This window comes from Hirundo rustica, chromosome 6, assembly GCF_015227805.2.
Source record: "Hirundo rustica isolate bHirRus1 chromosome 6, bHirRus1.pri.v3, whole genome shotgun sequence".
NCBI lineage: Eukaryota > Metazoa > Chordata > Aves > Passeriformes > Hirundinidae > Hirundo > Hirundo rustica.
Genome location: NC_053455.1, coordinates 16,633,467 through 16,655,192, shown reverse-complemented (window position 1 = coordinate 16,655,192; position 21,726 = coordinate 16,633,467). Strand labels below are relative to the sequence as shown.

The 21,726-nt window shown below is 40.6% G+C and overlaps 2 protein-coding genes across 7 annotated transcripts in view; one reads left to right on the top strand and one right to left on the bottom strand.

Annotated features, from left to right (window-relative positions):
- The window catches only part of RPS6KA5 (ribosomal protein S6 kinase A5), a 73,220-nt gene extending 66,133 nt beyond the window's left edge, over nt 1–7,087 (bottom strand). The window contains exon 1 of the mRNA XM_040067049.2: nt 6,692–7,087. Within this exon, the coding sequence (XP_039922983.1) occupies nt 6,692–6,755 (64 nt within the window). The 5' untranslated portion in view covers nt 6,756–7,087. The remainder of the gene's footprint in view (nt 1–6,691) is intronic.
- A 708-nt stretch (nt 7,088–7,795) lies between these two features.
- DGLUCY (D-glutamate cyclase) overlaps nt 7,796–21,726 on the top strand; it is a 50,755-nt gene continuing 36,824 nt past the window's right edge. For 3 of the 6 annotated variants that reach the window (XR_009207926.1, XR_009207925.1, XM_040067141.2), the window contains exon 1: nt 7,796–7,865. The gene's annotated coding sequence lies outside the window, so the exon portion shown is untranslated. Of the gene's footprint in view, nt 7,866–8,255; nt 8,448–11,406; nt 11,513–21,726 lie in introns of those variants that run through there. The other 3 variants (XM_040067137.2, XM_040067136.2, XM_040067139.2) reach the window with 3 other exon arrangements.

Here is a 21,726-nt window from a genome sequence, read left to right as displayed (position 1 = left end):
AGAGTTATACTTTATTACTGGTTACAGTAACTTAGAACTATTTCTGAAACAAGTAAAAGTATCCAGAAGTCCTTGAAATCGGAGAGACCATTGCCACCAACTAATTGTCAGGTCACTGAACAAGAGCACCATCTAATCAGCTCAGGGCACTATCTTACATGCTTAAAATGGAATTTAAAAACCATAACATCTTAAGAGTATTTTTCATGGGCAAAAGAAATAATGTAGAGCAAAAATAAAACACACACAGAGTTCTGAACTCACATGAAATAAAACACAGTTCATGTTGCACTGAACTACAGGGTATCAGTTAAGGTAACTGAACTGGTAACTGCTGATTCTCTAGGATATCAGACGCTTAAGGGTAAGACCACCTGGGCTGAGAAAAACATTTAAAAACTTTAAAAAAATTGGAAAAAAATCAAGCTCTCACAAAGCTGCTGATCCCATTTTAGGCTTGGAAGCCAAGTTTTATACAGCCAAAGACGACAAAGACCTCTGAAGTACCAGCTAACATAGTATGTATAAATGTATGTATAACAACATACATCTATACTCCATGGAACAGAGTTACGGAAATTCAGAAGCATAAAATGCTCGGGAAAACACAATAAGAAACTGTCATTACCATCATGAAAATAGAAGATTGAAAAGTATCCAACCAAAGATATTACTTGCATATAGGAAGCTGAAATGAATGTAAAAGTCCAGACATCTGAGATTAACAATGCAAACTCACAGTAGTCTGAACTGGAAAATACCATGTTAAGATCCATTTGCATTCAGCAGGAGCCCTTTCTCTCTTACAGAGGCGACTTCGCTATGAGGTTTATCATTACTGTGAGCTGAATCACTATGAGATCACCAAGACTGAACCCAGAGGCACCCCCATGGTCAGCTAGAAACTTAATGTGTAGCAACACTGTACGTCACATAATTGAAAAAAAAAAAAATTAATCAGACAAGATGCTAATTAATAAAATCGCTATAGATAATCTAATGCTGAACAGAGTTGAAACAATCAGATATCTAAAGATTGCTCATATCTTCTCCAGCAAAAAATTATATCTAATTAAAAGACATGAATCAACTTCAGTTTTCTCTATCATTAGTGATGAATGAAAACATTTATAAAAATTTGGTCACAGGCACCTTGGCTATAGCATCAAAAGTAACAGAATACAAATTAATTTATCAACAAAAAAAGAGCAACTGATAACTTACATGCTGATGGAAGGTATTAACATATTTGTTTATGCAGACATTAACCAGGAAACTAAACTTAAGAATTATCCTCTCCCAGGTAAAGCTTTTATAACCATCTGTCCAAGCATAAAATATTTACAGATGTCAAGAAAAATCAGAAGAGGAAACAGTCACAACAGATCCCAAAACAAAACACAAACCCAAATAAACTGCATGTAACATGAGTCTTTCACAAACCAGGTCATCTGCCTATCTACAGACTGAGTCAGAAGCAAGAAAATCTCAGCAGAACTTGCACCTCATTGTTGGGATTCTGTGAGGGGGAGGTGACAGAGAGCATGTTTACCATAAAATATCAAATTATGCAAAGATGGGGACACAACAGAAATATTTACAGGAAAAATATATTGGGAAAACACTTCTCAGATACCCAGGCCTTGTCCTATGGTTATGGAATTCCAGCAAGTGATCTCTGAACTGCCTTCTGAACAAAATCCTAAGATATTTTAACACGGCATGTAAGACTACTAATTCTTTTGTGGAATCGAGCACAAGCTTTTAAATCATCACATTTAGAATACATTGGATCAGAGCTAATAAATAGGCTCACAATGAAGACTGCAACTATTAGTTCTCATTTATAGAAGACATTTTATAGAACATCACTGAAAAAATGACAGCAAAATTATCAGTTGTACCAGACTCTAGAACAGATCATTTTAGCCAGGTTTGCTAGACTCCAAAGCCTGGAGGGAAGAAAACAAACAAACAAATTCCACAAAAAAAAAAAAAAAAAAAAAAAGCCACAAACACAACACAATCCAGGAAATATCAAAGCAATCTTTCTTCATAATCAAAGGTTCCAGAAGATAACTAACAATAAATTCCATGACTACAAAGTATTTTTAGAAAATGTTGATTGCATAAAGAGTAAAATCCAGAGATTTAAGTGGCATTAAAGATGATTAATAAACTTAAAACACTCTTTGTAGTTCCCACAATCCAAGAAAACATATATTTTAGTGCTCAAAAGAGAAAAGTAGAAGCAAAAGCAATCCAAGCTTTGAAACAGTCAACTATTAGTACCTCCTGATCCCTAAACAATATACAAAATTATTGTTAGTAATATTTAAAAATTATATAATATTATTTTATCATATAATATATAATATATTGTTTGGTATGGAATGTTATAATATAACATATTATACCTATATATTTAAAATAAATAAAACAATAGGTCTGTCTTACTTTTAAAATATTTTTTTTTATATCTTCTACATCTCAAAGTTTCCTTTCAAAAATAGAAAAAATAAAATACTCTACAGGTGCCAGATGTACCTCCACAGTGAAAGCTGAATTCACTACTCAGTCCACTATTCATCATGTTTTTTAGTCATAGGAATTTTCACAATCCCTAGAATGTAACATGAACCTCCCAGTTAACAAATAAATCCATTCGAACTTAAGTTCACATTCAAGAAGGTATAACTAAGAATTTGCATTATTAAACCCTTTAGATAATCCCATGTGGATTTTCTGAAGCCATTTATAGTTTCATACCGAATTATAAGTTTGACTCAAGGGGAAGTTCCAAATTCTTCTGCCTTTGGAGTTCTGCAGGCCGTTGCTACATTAACTTCTGGGCTATACATGTCTTTTCTCATGGATGTCTGGCAAACTGCAAACTAAAGCAAGTTCTTTAGACCAAAGATTATGATAACGTTAAATCAAATCCAGTATCCTCTTCAAAACAGACTTGCTAAAAGGAAAACAACACTGTAAAGCAAAACAATGTGCACAGAGTCCATTGCCTGCCCATACATTCACAGAATGTCTCAAGTTCCCTTCAAGATCCCAGTTTTGGTAATCTCTACCTGGGCAAAGCAGGGAGTTCATGCATGCCACAAGATGGGCAACCTCCTGGGCAGTCACTCACACACACTTAAGGTATAGGATCCTCTGATCCTTTTTTCCAGAAACAAGAGGAGGTGGGGAGGAAATCTCACTCTTAACTGTTCTGTTTCCTTCTCATCTTCTGACATCACAAGCCTTTTCTTCTCTTTCCATATCCTTCTCTATCATGTAAAATGTTTCCTTTGATAGGCTTTATGTTTGCCATTGTTCAGTTCCGAAGCATTACCAAGCAACAGAAACGTTAAGATGAAACAATTATCTTTTTTCAGTGTAAAGAATATCTATTTTCTAAGGTCTGCAAAAAGATTAAAAGTTGCATTAACTCTGAAAGTCAGCCTTCAAAAAATAAAACCTTTCCCCTTACAAGATTGCAGAAATAAACGCTAAAGAAAATGCCATTTTCTTATTATTTTCACTGGAGAGCTTCAGTGAGAATCAGAGACAGTCACCACCTCCTACTATTTCAACTTTGGCATATTTTTGCTTCTACTTCCTGAAAAGAGATTCCACCTTCCCCAAAAACTCATTTTCCTTCCCAAAGTGAGACAAGAAAGACAGTAACTATTCTGAAGTGGCTGAATTGTGAACCTTCGATCAAGAATAAAATTGGTTTGGTTAGGAAAAGAAAAAAAACTTGATTAATATATGAGGAGAATATCACTATTAAATGAAAATGACATGTGTCCTAAAAGTCACCGCTCCGCCTAATCTGCAGAACGTCATACACATACACACATAGACACAGAGCAGTGCCCAGTCTTTGAAACAGAGCACATCACATGGTATCACACAGAGGCGCTCCAGTGTTCCTTCCCTATCACTCACCCAATCTACATGCCTATCAAGTGATGCTTTTCCAGCAATTACTTTTTGGTCATACAACAGAGGAATTTCATGGCTCAAAGACTATGAGATATGAAGCTAAAATTAAACCTGACCCTACATATCAAAGCCAGCATTGTAATTTCAAAGTCAAAGTTTAAAAGGAGTCAAGCCATAGTATGATAGGGTTAACAATCAGCTGGTCTACGTAGTAACAGCACTGCATATGCTTTAACTTAATGCATTTTCATATGCCTCCATACTTGCTTGGAGCTAACAACAATCATCTGTTCCATTCTTTAAGATCCTCATTTCATCTTAAATTCAAATACTAAAGTATGTTCACTTACTCACTTGACCATAAAAAATTCCTATCCCTAACTCATTTAATACTTTTAGAGCAATCTCCCAAGACCGAGTAATTGCAAATGCAAAGTATAACTGTGGGTTTAACTGATTGATTTGAATTAGTGAGCTTGTTACCATGGGGTTCAAGTAACAGCTTCCACAATATGAAAATAAGATACTCCCTTCTCAAAGAAGCCACTATTTCAACTACAATAGTAAATTCCTTCGCAGCACTCTGGAGACTGACCTCTTTGTCATCTGCCAACTGACAGCTACTTTTGATATGTAATTCTAAATGATTCAATTAGTAACAGAGCTAGCACCATCAAAGAAAGAACACAGAGATGAGGAGAACACTGGAATCTAAACAAATTGCACAATAAAGGATACTCATGATACAGAACATATTTAGGAATGACAAAGATCCACTGGCTCCAAATTCTAGTTCTTGCCTGTCCTCTCACACCCTTTCCCAAAACGAAGCAAAGTTAAATAATCCTGCTGCATGCTTTAAAGATGTGGTAGGTTGACCCTAGCCAGAAGCTAAGCATCCACACAACCAGACCCAGTACAAAAAAACCCTTTGAACATCCAAGGCATCCTATAGCTTTATATATTTTTGTATCAACAGCAGCTGACTGAAACTTTTCTCCTCAAATTACTGTATCTCTGTGCACTGTATAGACAAGTTCTGAAACAGTTTCTCCATACATCGTGCATAGCAATGACATTATTGACACCTTCAGGAGTAGGAGTCTCCCAGGAGTACACGGCAGAGCAGCTCCCTCCTCCACCCTAGTGCTCCAGAAATAGACAAGTCATTGCTAGAAAGCATTTTTCAGAAAGCAGAGTTTTCTAAACACTGAATATGGAGAAGAGAACAAGGAGGGGAGAAGCAACTTATTCCTACTAAATCGAATTACAGAACCTTAAAAAGACAAACAAGGTTGAGAATTTTTAAAAGAGAAGTGAGAATTGGTACTTCATACAGCTATATGATCAGGATTAAAATCAAGGTTGCTCATTACACTACATTAGATAGTTGTCTAGTTCACACAAATGTGCATATTCCTCAAACTATTTTTAAATAACAATCCCTTGGGGATGCATGTTCTCAACCTTCATAAAAGAAATCTAGACATAGCAATGTAAACATGTTGAATAAGTGCGTCCCACTTCCTCTCCCCTTACCTTTTCCTCTCCCGCTTAAATGTAGCAACACCTATGTTTTCCAGCAGCTCTTCTCCTTCTCCTTGAAAGAAGGAAACTACAGTCCCTTTGGTTTCTGTAGCTATCAAGAGACCGCCTTTTTTTTTTTTCTTCCCTCCTCCTCCCCCCGCGCCAAGCAGCGGTGACAGCCCTGTTCCTCTGGGGCAGCTTCCCCGACCCCAGGACCGAGGGACAGCGGGGAAGAAGGCAACCGAGGAGACCCAGCGCCATCACCTGCTTTTCACATCGGCCCATTCGAGAATGACAACTACATTAACGCGGCGAGCAGCTCTCTCAAACTTTTGCACTGAATGGCATCATATGCTTACTCTCACTTCATCATGGAGAAAAAGATGACAGAAAAGTCATGAAGGACATGGGCTAACAGCACCTTCATTATTATCAGTACAGAGTATACACATTCTGATTATGTTTTAAACGCACTTCTAAATTAACATTAAAATTTAGATTTATTGCAGTGTTCAAGTTGCCTGGAAACTTCTGAGAAGCAGAGATTCGCTATTAAAAAGAAATAAAGCTTCCCCAACACAACAACCTATAACGAAGCATTTCTGTATCTTTAAAGGTCATACATATTTCACACCTACCACTGCTCCAGAGGGTCCTCAAGTAACTATTCGGCTACAGGGAGATTCATAGACTGAAAAGCCAGATAACTCCGCGGTTACGTGTACGCACATTCCCCTCCCTACAATTCCGGCATTTCACCGAGGTCAGAGAAAAGCTATCACATAAAACTTCTTCATTTAGGACTGGAACAAACCCGCCCCCTCGACATAGCCATAGAAGTCGGTCCCACACACAATTTTAAATAATAATAATAATAATAATAATAATAATAATAATAATAAAAAAAAGACGTATAAGAGAGCCTGGCTACTCTTTATCTCCTTCAAAAGCGTCAAATACCACCGGGAAGTGGGACAGGGGAGCCAGGCATAGAGCAGAAGTCGAAGTGAACTACTTTTTTCAGAAATAAGAGAAGGCCCCCTCCCCGCCCCCATCGTACACGCTCCTACCCTTATCTTCCAGCTCATCCTCTTTTTCCCCCCGCCACTGAGATTTCCCTACTGGTCCCAGCCAACTCTCTCGGAGCTCCCTGCCCAGCAGTGTCTTCCCCGGCCCGGGCCCCTCCACCCCCGCGCGACCCCCGGGCCCGCCCGCTCACCGTTCCTCAGCTCGTGCTTCACCGTGAGGAGCGGCAGCTCCGCTTCCCCCGAGGGTCCCTCCATGTCCTCACGGGCGGCTCCCCCGCCCCTGCCGCTCCCGTGAGCGCGGCGGCGGGGGGAATGTCACCTGGCCCGAGACGGGTTCTATTTTCCAGGGGCGCTCCGGGGCAGAGGAGCCATGCAGGCACGCTGGGGGCTGCCGCTCTCCCCTCCGCCTTGTTGGAAAACGAGGGGGGAGTGGGGGGAGAAAAACCCAAATCTACACCACCCAACAACAAATAGTTATTAAAATCTAGGGAGGCACACGCACGACGGCTTCCCTCCCCCGGCGCTCAGAACCAGCCCATGTCCTTGCGCCTCCCCTCCCCCGGGCTCCGGCCGCCCTCCCCGCCCGACAGCGGGGAGCGGAGCGGAGCGGAGCCGAGCGCGGCCGGGATAGGCTGAACCACACGGGGGGAGGAGGGAGGAGGAGGTGGGAGCGCTGCGGGGAGCGGCTCCTACTCAGGCGCTCGCGCCCCCTCCCTCCCCGGGCCGGGCGCTCATTGGCCGCGCGCGCCCGCGAGCCCCGGCGGCCGTCGGGCAGAGAACGTTCCCCGCGCGCCGCCCCCGCCCTTCCGCCGAGCGCCGCGCGCCCCCATTGGCTCGGCGGCTGCGCCAATCGCCGGCTCCGCCCCCCGGCTTCCCCCCGGCCCCTGTACTCCCCGAGCTTGTTTGTAAACATTCCCGCCCGCCTCTCCCGCTGCCCCTCGACCCCCGCGGGAGGGCGGGTGCCGGGCTGCCGAGAGGGAACGGAAGGCGCTGATTGACCACTGGAGCTGGCAATCACCTGAGGGAGCGGCCATGGCGCCCTTCCTCGCGTTACGGGATGGTTCCACCGTACTCGGAGGGGGGAGCAGCCGCGGGCTGACCCACTCGCAGTGGCGGCCGGGGGGGGAGCTGGGCTCCAGCCTGGCCTGGGGGATGCAGCAGCGGGATGGGAAGCGGGGTATCTCCGCGGGGGGATGCGGCGGCGCAGGGAGCGGCGAGGCACAGCCGGGGACGGGGGACGGTGGGGTTCCTGCAGGGCCTCGGCCGCCCGCTCGCTGAGCCCCCGCCTACCCGCACGGGCGGCGTGGACGGTGCGTGCGGACTCGCAGCGACGGCGCGGCCGGGCTGGAGAGCTGCGGCACAGGGGTATGTCCGCCTGCAGCCCGCGGCCGGGCTGGAGAGCTGCGGCACACCGTTGTGTCCGCCTGCAGCCCGCGGCCGGGCTGGAGAGCTGCGGCACAGCGCTGTGTCCGCCTGCAGCCCGCGGCCGGGCTGGAGAGCTGCGGCACACCGTTGTGTCCGCCTGCAGCCCGCGGCCGGGTTGGAGAGCCGCGGCACAGCGCTATGTCTGCCTGCAGCCCGCGGCCGGGCTGGAGAGCTGCGGCACAGCGCTATGTCTGCCTGCAGCCCGCGGCCGGGCTGGAGAGCTGCGGCACAGCGCTGTGTCCGCCTGCAGCCCGCGGCCGTGCGCCACACGCTCGGGTCACCGGGCTCGGGCCCCACAACACGGGGCGCGGGTGGCGGGGCCCCCGGTGCTGCAGGGGCCCGGGTCGCGCCCGGTGCCGCCCTCGCCGGGGCCGTGGAGGGGGAAGCAAGCGGATCCGCCTCTTGGGAGGTCGAAGAGGGCGCGTGCACTGAAGTTCAACCAGCGTTGGAGACCGCTGGAAAGGCACACGGCCTGGAGGGGTATGGCAGCTCAGGAGGTGCCTGGCTAGCGCTTCTTGTAAGGTGGGAGTGGGCGAAGTTGCTGGGTGGGTACATTCATGTGCCCGGTTCACCTTGACCTGCCTGGGGCGCGTTCATCCGGGCCCTGTAGCTGCGAGGAGGACCCTGTCCTCACAGAGGGCTTTGATTGCGTTGTTGAGGCAGATACGGTTCAAAACCACATCGGATCTGTTCATCTCAGTTAAGCTTCTCAGTCTGTTACATTTTGGACGCAATCTGTTTTTTCAAAACCTGTTCTCATTTCCTTGAGACAGATAACACAAATGACTTTTCTCTCCGTTTCTTATTTACAGTAATTTTTGATTTGTTGCTCTTGAATGCCACTGCTTCTATCCTTACGCACAAGCTGTTAATTCACAATGCCGTGTCTCAGCACCAGTCTTCACAGGGTCTAATTAAGTTTCATCAAAGATCAATAAAATCTTCTGTCAATCCATTATTCACATTCCATTATTAAATATTTGTGTATTTGTGCACATATATGTAAAAAAATGCATGAACAAGTATACATTTCTACAGTTTCCTGTTCGGCTGTTTAAATTTGGTGAGAGTTTCTGCTTCATAATTGTTTATATACCAGACCTCAGGTTTAGGGTGCCTTGGCAGTTGTCATCCCAGAAACTAATAATACTACCTAAGGGTCTCGTAGTATTGTTGGTAAAACTTTGAAGATGTTCCCCACAAGCACTGCAGTTGTTCTGTTCAGGTGTCTCCCTGTAGCATATGGTGCACACATAACTCCACCAAAAATGTCCCTCCAGTTACTGCCTTTCCAACAGTATTATATCAAGACTATAAATATAGAAAGTCTGAACATGGGAGAGGTTTTCAAGCTGGAAAATAATTGATTCCTTGACTTTCGTCACTTTTGTTTTAAAAGCATCACTATTGCAGAGAAAGTGAATACTATTTCAGTATAGTATTAAGCTATAAAAGGGAAAATGGAAATATTAAACTGATTAGATTAATTGTTAAGTTTTTGCCTCTTTGTAACTAATGGCTCCTCTGGACATCCCCGTGTGACCACTTGTAATTACCCTATGTCCCAGATACTAGATTTTAAAGAGAGTGGTACTGTATTTCATGCAGTGGTTCTACTAGACTACACTTGGACTAACTGTCCCTGGCAGTTCTCTCAGAGGACAGAGCTGAAATCTGACTCCATTTACCAGCACTCAATGTGAGGGATGCTGGCATTGAATCCAGTAGTTGTTAATAGTCTTGGTTTCAGATGTTCATAGCTTGACAGGCTGTATCTGCTTATTTGCCTCAGGCTGAAAATTTCTTTCAAATTTTAGCTAAAACAGCTTTAAAAAATGAGGCAATAATCCTAGAACAAGACTAAGAATACTATTCCATGCTGACGATGCATATAATAAAACACAGTGATTACTGTGTATTTCAGTTTAAGATGTGACTGGCCTTGTAAAATACTACTGCATGAACTGAAAGGGCTTTATTTTCACTGAGGGATGCCCTGATTTACTTGCAATATGGTCATTCCATTTTATAAAAAAACTAAGATTTTTTACATAACAGTTTCTCCAGTGTAAAAATGTTTTCGCAGTGGGATTCTTGTGTCATATCCAGAAACAGCAAAGCAGCCCTATTGAATACTTGGAAAGAAGCCCACCTTTTGAGAGTCAAAAGAGCTATACTTGCACTGAAACCCTAAACCTCCTGTCAGTAGTCCATGAGTACAAGACTCTGCTCAAGTCTTCCTTTCAGCTGAACTTTGGGAGCAGTGGAGGGTTAGACTTGGTTGTGTACTTGACTTAAGAGCAGATGTAGCTTCAGCAGAATTGTCCAGGCACGGTGGGCTGGTTCCATTCCCTCCATGGCACAGTGGTATCACATGGCTTTGTGGGTTGCTGTTAAAAGAGAGTTCTGTCAGTCTTAAGGGTAGATTGAAACTACAGATAGGTGGAAATATACAGGCTACATCTGTACCAGAAAACTGATTAGAACTCATTCTGTAAGTGTCAGGGAAGTGGCATGACAGCATGGTGCAGCTAAATTCTTTTCCCTTCAAAACAGTGGCCTTTTTTTCACCGCTTCCTGGATTTGTCAAGACAGCATACCATTACTGAGCTATGCTAGCCTCCAGCTTGTACAAAGACATTGCCTGGAAGAATACTGGTCAGGGACCCAGCCATTCCTGGAAGCATGCCAGCAGTCAGAAGTATGGATAGTCAGGTGCCAGCACTTAGGTTGGGCCTTTGTCCTGTTTAAATCACTACACAGACTGTCACAGAGTCAGATGAGGGAGGAAATTTGGCTCGAGCCTGCAGCCAAAGCAGCATGAGACAGTGCAGGAAGAGTGATGGCCTTAGACCTAGAGGGAGCACAGACCGGTCTGTAAGAGATTTCTTGTTTGGAGAAGTAAAACCACCCTTGGTATGTAAACTGTGCTTTTAGAAGTGCAGTTTAACTGACTGAAGGTGTTACTTGCATTTAAATACATTTGTGTGTATGCTGCAATACTGTTTGTATGATGTGCATACAATAAATTACTTCTCTGGTATTAAAAGGAAAAATATTTGATGTTTAAATGATTAAAAGCTATGGGGCAGTGCAGAACCACTCATGCTCCACAGTGTAAATGGTTTTTGTTTATAAGCAGCGTTTTCATACTCATGTGCACGATAAGAGCAAACGGACAGGTCAGTCAGCCAACAGTTCAGTGTTTGGGCTGAGCATGTGCTGCAAGTTTGGGAATATGGAGTAACACTGTTCTAAAGATAGATGTCCCTTTTCTACCCCACAACACAACGGTTCAAAAATATGTGTATTTACATGCCAATCCTAATTGTGAAAAGAGGGAGGAAAAAAAATGCTGTGGGAAATTCTGACATGAAAAGATATTATTGAACTTCATTAAAGAAAAAGTGTCACAAGACTTTCTTTTTGATTCTGAAAGAGGTGGTGTGCCAAGCTGGTTTGAGAGCTGAGGTGAAATTGAAATGCTCAGTATACAGACTTCTGAGAGGAAATGAGAGAGAAAAAGAAGAATAACATGAGTGCTAGAGCTGCATACTTCCAGGGTGCCAGGGCCTCACAGTTTTGAGGTATTTGATTTACTTTCTTTCTGAAGAGGAGCTGCTTATGGAAATTGTAGTTTCTGTGGAGCTAAAGTTGAAGGTGTTTGGTGCTTTCTTATGGTCATTGAATTGTTACAGAAATAGGCGTTGTTTTCAAAGGACAAATTTTGGAAAGCCAGATGATACAAAATGTTCCCCTTAATCACTCCATGGAGAACATTTGCACAGCAGAGGAAAAAAAAAGATGAAATTTTGGAAACCACAGAATTAATTTAGGGAAGGACTCACTGTGAAAGACAAACATGACATGAAACAGCTTTTATGTGCAATTTTAGTATAGTATTAGTTCTAGTTTTTAGTTTGCATATCTTCTCTGTGATTTTTATCTTTTGTTTAATCTGAATCTTTGATTGAACAGTTTGTGCTTGATATCTGTTAGAAAAGTAGACTGGGTAGGTATATTTGCTCTTTGAAGTATTTTTTATGAAACTGCTCTGGGCAACAGTTTTATCTCTCTAAAACCACTTAATGTTTTTTACCATGAAAGGAGAAGTTATGCTAAGCATCCAAGTCTTAATAATTCTCTTAGCGGAAGTGGTACAGCTCTGTCAGGAAGTGGATCATTTCTTGAAAGAGTGCATTTAAATACTGCTTCTAGGGTCCTGTTTCAGTTAGTATTAATTTCTTCACTGAAAAATCTTTTTTTTTTTCAGTCACTGTACAGTTGCAACTATCATTATTACAGGCAGCACTTTCAAAAGTTTAATTACTGAAAGTACATGGTTATAAAAGAGAAAAAAAATTAAAAATAATTGTCATGTTGCTCAGTTTCTGATGAGGAAAAGTAAAATGAATGAATGCTGTCCATAGGGGAAAGAAAGCAGCACTAGCCATTGAAACAGAAATGGGGGTTTATTTCACTTTTTGAACTGCTAAAGCTGCTTAAGGTAGGCAGAAATGGAATTTCTGTTTAATAAAAATAATTGACTTTTGGATCCTATTCCTCACAATAATTTGAATTTTTTTTTCCAGATTTGTTGGAGGGAACACAGAGGACTGTTCTACATAATGTTGGCATTAAACCTCAGTAATACTCGCTGAGTAAACTCAAAGTCCTTTTCAAAAGATCTGCATGTGAATTTTCACTACTTTGAAAGTTAACTGTCAACTGTAGGAAGGAAAAGTTAATCAAGGTGATCTGAAAGCTAGTAGTGATGAAATGAAAACTTTTAACTCACCATGAAGACCATGAGTACATTCTGATAGTTGCAGAAGTTATGGTTCTGTTTTTCTACCCCAGAGAAGGAAGCATAAACATGAGGAAAAAAGTGTTTAAATGGCAGAACTTAAAGCTGTACATTGTAGTTCTTAAAGAGAGACTGCAGAAAAAGAGTGAAAGGAAACACCACATAAAATGAAGGGGGAAAGGCAGTTTTTGAAAAGCATAAATGAAAAATAATCAATTTATTTCCACAAGTTTTCTTCTAATGATGTTTTAAAAGGTATTGCATCTGTTAAATTACCACAGAGCTAAAAGAGATTTAATGAAGTGAACAATATTACAAAGATTCCTTTCCCTTTATCTTGAGAAAAAGTTGTATGATTATTGAATTATTTTATTCGATTCTTTTAAATTTAAGATAAGATTGATTGAAATAACAGAAGAGAAAATCTGGAAACAAATGGATAAATTAATATGTTTCAAACTCAGTGCGTCTCTGGAGTTTGAAAGGAACTTGGAGCTCCTCAGAAAAATTACAAAAACTCCCATTAGTTTTAAGTATCAGGTGACTGGAAGGCACCTCTTAACACAGAATATTATAATAGTCTATAATATATGATTTAAGATAAGCAGCATTACAACTAAAAACACTTTTGAAAGAACCAGGAAAGTGTTTTGATGAAAGATTTGAAAGATTACCCTTCGTTTTAAAGAACAAAAATAAACTAAAACATAATAGAAAACCAGTAGATAAATGTTTCCATGAACATGGCCTAGATATAAAATTCTATCGTGAAGAATCAAGTAACAAAAACTATAATAGTGAACTACAAATTTTCAATACATCCAAAAGATGGGGATTTTTAACTTTACCTGCAAAATTGATGCTGGCACTATAAACTGTGAGACTTGGGACTAGAGCTAAAAGGTAACTAGTATTGAAGCAATTCTATAATTTCATTACTATTTTTCTTAAATTTTTCATTTAGGTACAGGATGCAAACGAAGGTATTTCTAGGTCAGCACTGCTGTCTCCAACGCTGGCCAGGAACAGCTGTGTAGTGTCATGACAGTCTGTGGTTTAACAGTGCAGTCCCTGAATAAAGACCTCCATTTGTTTGGCTTGACTTTGCCATGTGCTAATTTCATCTGATGACCCATAACGATTTAGTTACAAAAGACTGTGAAGAATTGTTACCTTTGTTTCCTCCATGATTTTGTTGCATCTGTCCCTATTTCTTAGGCAAACCTAGAAAATGAAGCAGTAGCTTCACCACCTAAAAATATCCAGTAAAATATTTACTGGAAATAATCTGCTGTAGAGGTTATGCACCAGGCACTTGGAGTTCTTTGAGCTTTCAATAATCCATGCACAGCCTCATTTCTTTCATTTTTCTTAAGAGGACTTCTAGGGGAAACCTAGGTTATTTAAATGTTAGATTGCTCAGCTTTAATGCATCCTTTTTCTTTTTTAATGTTAAGTGTTTGCTGTGACAGTCTTTGAAGAGGATTGGTTGGTCAGAAGGCATTTTACACTCTTTTTGTAAATTCCTTGGGATTTGCATTTTCTCTGAAGTGTTAAGACTTCTATGCAAATAAGTGTCCCATTAAGCAATTTTCCTTTGGCTGTCATTTATTAAGCCTGGATAAGAGTGAGGTTTGGCATCCTTCTTACAACATGTCACATTCAAGCTTACTTTTCTGTTGTGACTGCTTCTTAACGTCTTGATGGGGAACATGACAGCAATGCAGATTATTGACATTGTAAATAACTCCATTGACTCTGAGGTATTTCAAACCCCTCACCCCCAAGCCTTTTTGAGCTTTAATAAACATTTATACCAGTAACACATCTCTCTCCATTTTTAAAAGAAAGCATTCCTATTCAACCAGATTTTATTCCAGACACTGTTGTAAATTATTTGCTTCCCGTTCAACTCAGTGTTGCCTTCCTGCAGCTCTAGTGAGATACATCTTCAAATTAGAAGACAGACAAGGTAAATGCCACAGATTCTTAGAATTACTTGTAATATGCATAGAAGTTAGTGTATGACTGATTAAATCTCTTGTTCTCTGAGTAACTGTCATGCTTTAACCCTGGCCAAGCCCAACCACCTGCTCACTCACTGCTCCACCAGCAGGATCAGGGAGAGAATTGGAAAGGTAGAAGCTGGAAAACTCATGGGTTGAAATAAAGACAGTTTAATAGAGAAAGCAGAAGCCACACACACAAGCAAAGCAAGATAAGGAATTAATTCACTGTCTTCTATGAGCAGGCAGGTGTTCAGCCATCTCCCCAAGATCAGACCTCCATCACAGGTAATGGTGATTTGGGAAGATGAAATCTGTCTTTCCAAATGCGTTCCACCCTTCCTCCTTCTTTAACACACTTTATGTACTGAACATGATGCCATATGGTCTGGAACATCCCCTTGGTCAGTTTGGGTCACTTGTCCCTGGCTGTGTCTCACCCCAGCCTCCCATGCACTTATAGTTTCCTTGCCAGCATGGCAGTAGGAAGAGCAAAAAAGGCCTTAGCTCTGTGCAAGCCCTGCTCAGCAATAACAAAAAGATCTCTGTTATCATCACTGTGTTCAGCCAAATCCAAAACACAGCCTCATACCAGCCACCGTGAAGAGAACTAACTCTACCCAAGTCAAAAACAGTTGTAAGGCCCCAAACAGCTTCCTTGATGAGTCTTTTAACTGGGCTTATGGTTGTTTATGTACTTCAAGTTAGATTCGTGGGAGAAATATTGACAAGATATTCTCAAGAGATTAACATAAAAGACTTTACTAGCAACTCTAGAAAAATCAAAGAACTTTGGCAAAAGTTTTAGAGCAGCATTCATTCAACATAAACCACTTAAAGTATTAACTTTGCCCATTCAACTTAGTAAACTCAAAGCCCATTCAATTTTAAGTTACTCAGAATTTTAACAAGAAGGAATCACAAGAAAGAGAAAAGATACTGAAAAGAACAAGTATAGCTACCAACTCCTGGGTTCCAGCAGTGTTCAACTAACAGAAATTCCAAAAGGAGGGAGGTCAAGATGCACTTGTCTCCTGGCCTTAAATCCTTAAATACTCCTTGGCCTCCCTGGGCCCTTCCCCCAGGTGGGACTTCAGTCATTTGGCCACTCAGGAGCTGGGCTGGGAGCTCCAGGGCCAGGTGTGGAGCATTCCTCCGGTGTGTCAGGGGTTGGTGGCCAGTGCCGGGCTGGGATAGAGGCCCAGGGGGTGTATGGGGCAGGGAAAGGCCTGACCTGCCTCTTCCCCCCACACATGAAAGGCTTTGAGCCAGCAATCCTTCCAGTCTCTCGCACCAGAATAGAAACATGTATCTATAATGTGGTGTGGCCTTATAATATCTTCCCACCCAAGAATTTGGTTTTGGCAGTAGTGAGTTGTGAGATGCTTGCCATTATTTTCCTGCTTCTTTAGATAACAAATTGATTAAACTGTTCCACTGTGTGACAGCATATTTCTTTAGAAAACTCTGATTAGTGGAGGTACTGGTTTTATTTATGCATAAGATAAAATAATTACTTTTGGATAACAAGTACCAAAACAACAGAATTATAAATCATTTGAGTTTGGACAGGAACTCACTGCAGTCCCTGAACACCATCCTTTGATGGATATATAAGGAGGAGATGGAGAGGATTTCTGAGGAAATCATCACTCTCACTGCTTTGACAAACAGCAAGTGTTAATCTCTTATTTAATCTTGTGTCTCAAGGCGGAACATACCCGTGTTTTCTGTAGCCTTTTATGTACCCTCTCTGACTTTGGAGATGCCATATAAAAGTAATCATGCCTCCTCTAAGACAACGGTTGCCTAATATTTCCAGTGCCTCTCTTTGTCTGCAGAAGTGAATGCCTTCACACCACCCACACACCCCAGGAGAGCAGCCTTCCCCCCACTCCCTGCCTCTGCTACGGTAGCAGCGGCATCCATTTGCCTTCGGTTACAGGGTTAAGGATGTTGTTATCACAGTGGAAGGTGACGTTAAGTGTCTCTCACATCATCACTTGTCACTTCCTATTATTGGTTTTGCCCCATGATATCTAAGAGTGCATCCTCTTCGACAGTTGAAGTTTTGGGCTACAATTTAATCTGGTTTGGTCTTAGTGATTTGGTTGTTCTGTTTGGTTTTGTAAAATTTATTCCTGTTGGGATTCTTAAATGTGACTAATACAGAAGTCATATACTCTTAATTAAATGAGAGCCTTTTCTAGAATAACCATAAAACCAAAACATTTAAAGAAAGTCTGCCTATCCATTTATTAATAATCGTACCATCCTTCGGTTGTAGAATGTTCATTGCTAATTCTCGTGCATTTACTTTGGAGAAACTTATCTCTTGTCTTTCCTGATTATTTTCTTTTTTTACATCTGCCTATTAACTCAACATAATCACGTAATAAATATTCCAGCCATCAAATTACCTGCAATATTCATAAGTTGTTTCAGAGAAGCCATGAGTGTATTCTGATTTATTACAAGAAGATCTAATGAATTAATTCTAAATGTTATTTTATAGGTGGTATCAAGGCTATTTTCAGCAAAAGTTTCAACCTCTAATTGAGAACATACAGTTTTACCAACAAGTGTTCAGTGCATATAAGAGATTATTACATCACAGTGCAATAATGCTGAAGAGTCCTTGCTATAGCTGGACAAGATACAGACTTCATGCTGAGCAAAATGCAGACTCAGTACAAAAAGCTGCCCCCCCCCGCCAAATTTCTTAATAATGTGCTATGATGAAAGCCCTTAGAAGACAACTGTAAACTGGGAAAACTTTGACTTTTTCACTGAAGCTGATAAGTACTATAAAGGTCAGAAATTGGTTGTCCATCAGAAGTATGTGTCTATCTTTTGTGGCTACAAAATCAGCCGTCTATAAGTGTAGTATCCTCTCTATTCCTGTTTATTTTTAAGAAAGACGTTTGAGATGCTTTACTTTTGCAGAGCTCATGAATCCAAGGTCACTGGAGTTAGATGCATTTCTGTTCATATTCTTAGCTATTTTTAATATACATAGTTTATATCCTAAACCATGCTAACTTAATGCACTTTATTTCACATATTTTCTTTTGTACACTTAGTAACCGTGGAAAAGTCACATGCTGATCATTCTATTCTTTGAACTATAAGTGATGCATTTTGGACTTTTATTGTGTTAAATTTATTCAGTCTTGAAATAACTGTTTAATTGGGAACAGTTTGCTTTACGTGATCAACCATGGAATGAATGCATATATATTATTTATATACATATATATACTTTTTTTCTTTGCCTAGATTTTGAAACCAAGTACAGATCACAATATTTTCATCCTTCAAAAGGAGTGGAAAATATTGTGTAATATTATCCAAACTGAAGCTGTATCTACTCAGAATGCTTGCTTTTTAAACTTTCCACTAAATGTGCAGGGGGAGGGGGGGCAGGGAAGGGAGGTTAAGCATGTTTATTGTTTGATGCAAAGGACACAGATTTGCTTATTTTTATATATGGTTTCATATTCTTTTATAGGCCTTCTGGTAAACTATATCTTTGATGTCTAGCAAAAAAGTCTCACTTCTTTCCAGTTTTATATTTTAATGCTCTGGTGAGCTTGCATTACTTCTGACAATTTTCCCATGGACACAATGATTGTATATCTCCTATATCTGCAGTTTGAAGTGCTTAATAGATTCAAAATCAGCCTTGTATAGCAAGCTTTCTATTTCAAACTCAGTTAATTTATAAAGACAAGTATTATGAGAATAGAAAAGAAATTTCCATTAGGGAAATCTGTCAGTAGAGAATGGAGTTTGAAAGTCATTAGGTACCATCATCTCTTCAAATGTTTTAGTAGTAGTAACTATTTTTTTTAATAGCAGTCTCCTACTGTTTCATCAGTCTGACTAGAATTCACAGCAGTTTCTAGTAACTGATGCCTGTCTTCCTTCTAACTGATTAAAATCCTCTCTTTTCAGTCTGTAATGAGAAACACCTTGGTCCTGTATTCAAATCATAATGTTCTTCTATCTTTGCATATTATTAAAACTACTTCCTGGTAGTTACAATATAGCAATATATCATGAAATACATCTTGCTCTATATGGTTTTTGTTTGATTATATTTCCAAGTAGCTGAACAATTATCCGTTTTGTAGGTTTATTTTTTTCTGTCCAGAAACACTGTTCCTACGTATACTCCATCTTCAAAATTCCAGGTGGTCCCAAAAATGTGTCTTTGTACTAATTATATTAAAGAGAAGTTATCTAAATAGACCTAGGTTTGAACAAAACTCATTCCTCCCTTTCCCCCACAATCAAAATCCCACACATTTGATTAATCTTTTGGAGACAAACCCCACATCTTTTCAGAGTTCTTTTTCAAGTGTGAATGCTTTACTTTAATTGTACATTTAGACTTGGAGCATTTTAATGCAAGCTGCTGAGTGCATTTAATTTGTCTTGTCTTTTGTCACTGCATATACTGTGGAGTCTAACCCTTTGGGAGGAGATACTGCTGAATTTGCTGGAATAGTCATGTAACATGCTTGCCTCAAGAGGAAATATATTTATGGAATTAGGATTAAAGGAATGTCTGTGTTTGTAGATTGCGTTTTAATAAAAAGACAGTTTTGTTACTTTTAAATATATTGGCTTTGAAAGTGAAATCCTGATGAAACAGTCCATGCAAAATTCTTAGCAGTTGCATCCAGACAGTTTTCCAAGTAAAGTAATTTAGGAGGTAGCTGGTGAAATCCATATGGAACGCTGCAAGCTGCAGTTATATGGGATAAAGTCCACTTGGATATCAGTTTTTACATTAACTTTACAAACAAAAAAATGTCCCTTAGTTCCAAAGTTTCTAAACAAGAGGTCATGAAATGCTGGAAGGATAAACCAGCTAGGTTTTGTGAATGTTTTCTCTGCTTTTGAGCTCTTCCTCAGTGTGCGCATTATTGATCACTATGGAAGTCAGGATACTGGGCTAGATGTAGCTTTAATTCTATTTTCTGAAGAATACTGTTTTAATAATATTCTGAATTATTTGGACTTTATATATTAACTGTACCATGAAACTATTCAGTCTCTATGATATAATGTAAATTGAAAATCCATTTCAGAGGAGGAAAATTCAGCCAGATGAAAAACTAATGCTCAAACATGCCAAGAATCTTTTCTCATTTGAAAACAAAATAAATTGAAACTTAGCACACTCCCCATAGTTACGATATATACTAAGTTAGGTAAAAAAGTCCAAGAACAAAAATGGTTACTCTTTAAAAGTGCCTCCTGTATAGGAATATCAGAGAATGGTTTGGGTTGGGAGGGACCTCGAAAGTCATCTAGTTCCAATCCCTCTGCCGCGGGCAGGGACACCTTCCACTAGACCAAGTTTCTCAAAGCCCCTTCCAAACTGGCCTTGAGCACTTCCAGAGATGGGCAACCTGCGTCAGTGATTCACCACCGTGTCAGGAAAGAATTTCTTCTCAATATCTAACCTAACCCTACCCTATTTCAGTTTAAGGTGCGTTATTACAATTTCCTATCTGGCATGTATACAGAAACCAGGAAATAGGAATGATAGTTGCTAAGCAGACAAAAGCAGAGCTAAACCTTATTTCTGAGCTGTATGGTTTGTCAGTTCTAGTTAACTTATGTCATGGTTATTAGCTTGTTTCCTATACGTGTTTTTAAAAAGCAAGTTTATTGCTTATATATTTTTATCTCTTTATGCTAACTTTTCTATCACATCTTCCTTTACATAGCTCTGCCTATAGGATATGGCTTGTATGCAAACATGTATGCAGCTGAAGTACAATACAGCAAATGTTTAAGCACTTCCTCTCTCCTTGAGCTCAGTGGGACTAATTATCTGCTTATCTCTTTTACTTATATTCATAGAAGTACTAGAGGTCTGAGTCCTTTAAATGTGAGCTCTGTGGTAAGGTTTTAGGCATATTTACATCTACCATATCTGGGAGCAAAACTCCAAAAAAAAAAAAGCAATTGTAAGAGCTTAAACTTTCGGTTTGTGTTGCTTCTATACAAAATATAGGCTCAATTTTTGAATTAGAGCGCACCAAGATAACAATCTCTACAGTTTATTTATAGCTTTAAATATAAAATGAGGTGATAGAAGTGTAAAACACTTTCAGCTCTTACCTTAATATTCTTTCGTAATGAAAATCAAAATTATGACATCAGCATCCCTTTTAAACCAGCTAACTGATGCTGCAGCATTATGAGTCATCTCTTTTAACACCAAACTGCTTTTTTAAAAAGGAAGTTTTAATGCTGATAAAAGGTTTGAGAGTGATATGCATACCGATCTTACTCTATTCATGGAACATAGGGAAAAGCAATAGAAGTTCAGGATTAACTCTGTGAGCTAGAAAGGCAACTGCATTTTTTCAGCATCTTGATCTCTGTGCTGATACTGCTCATGAACACAGTGGTTTGACATGTTCAGTCTGCCTGCTGTAACTGCACTGGACACAGTGGTATATTATATATAATTGTGTAAGGCACTGGATAGCTACAGAGTGAGAGCATTTAGTCAACCAATACCTGATCTAATCTATCACCAGGAGCTTAGACGTGAAGTTCTTCACATGGGCTGTGTTGGGACCAACAGCAGAGCAGAGCTCCTGAGCTGCTCCCGTGCAGTTGCTGCACAGCCGTGGTGCTGCTGCCAGTGGTGATGCCCTGAGGGTGCCATGACTGAGTGACTGCGTCAGACACACGTGCTGTGGATCAGGCTGTCCAGGACAGTTTGATAAGGGGCCTGTATCCTTTTAAGATACTTAAAAGTAAGGTAATTGGGAATTTTCTTTTCAGAATACAATGCTTCAGTTCAAGCCCACCTTTCTTCTATGCAGTAGGCACTATGGCAGCCTCTGGCTATGGTGTAACATTCTCTGCTTTGCCAAGGGTTGCTGTGGTGCATGAGGGCAGTTGCCCAGTGTAAATTACATCATGTACTGCTCTTGAATGACTGTTTTGAGTTAGA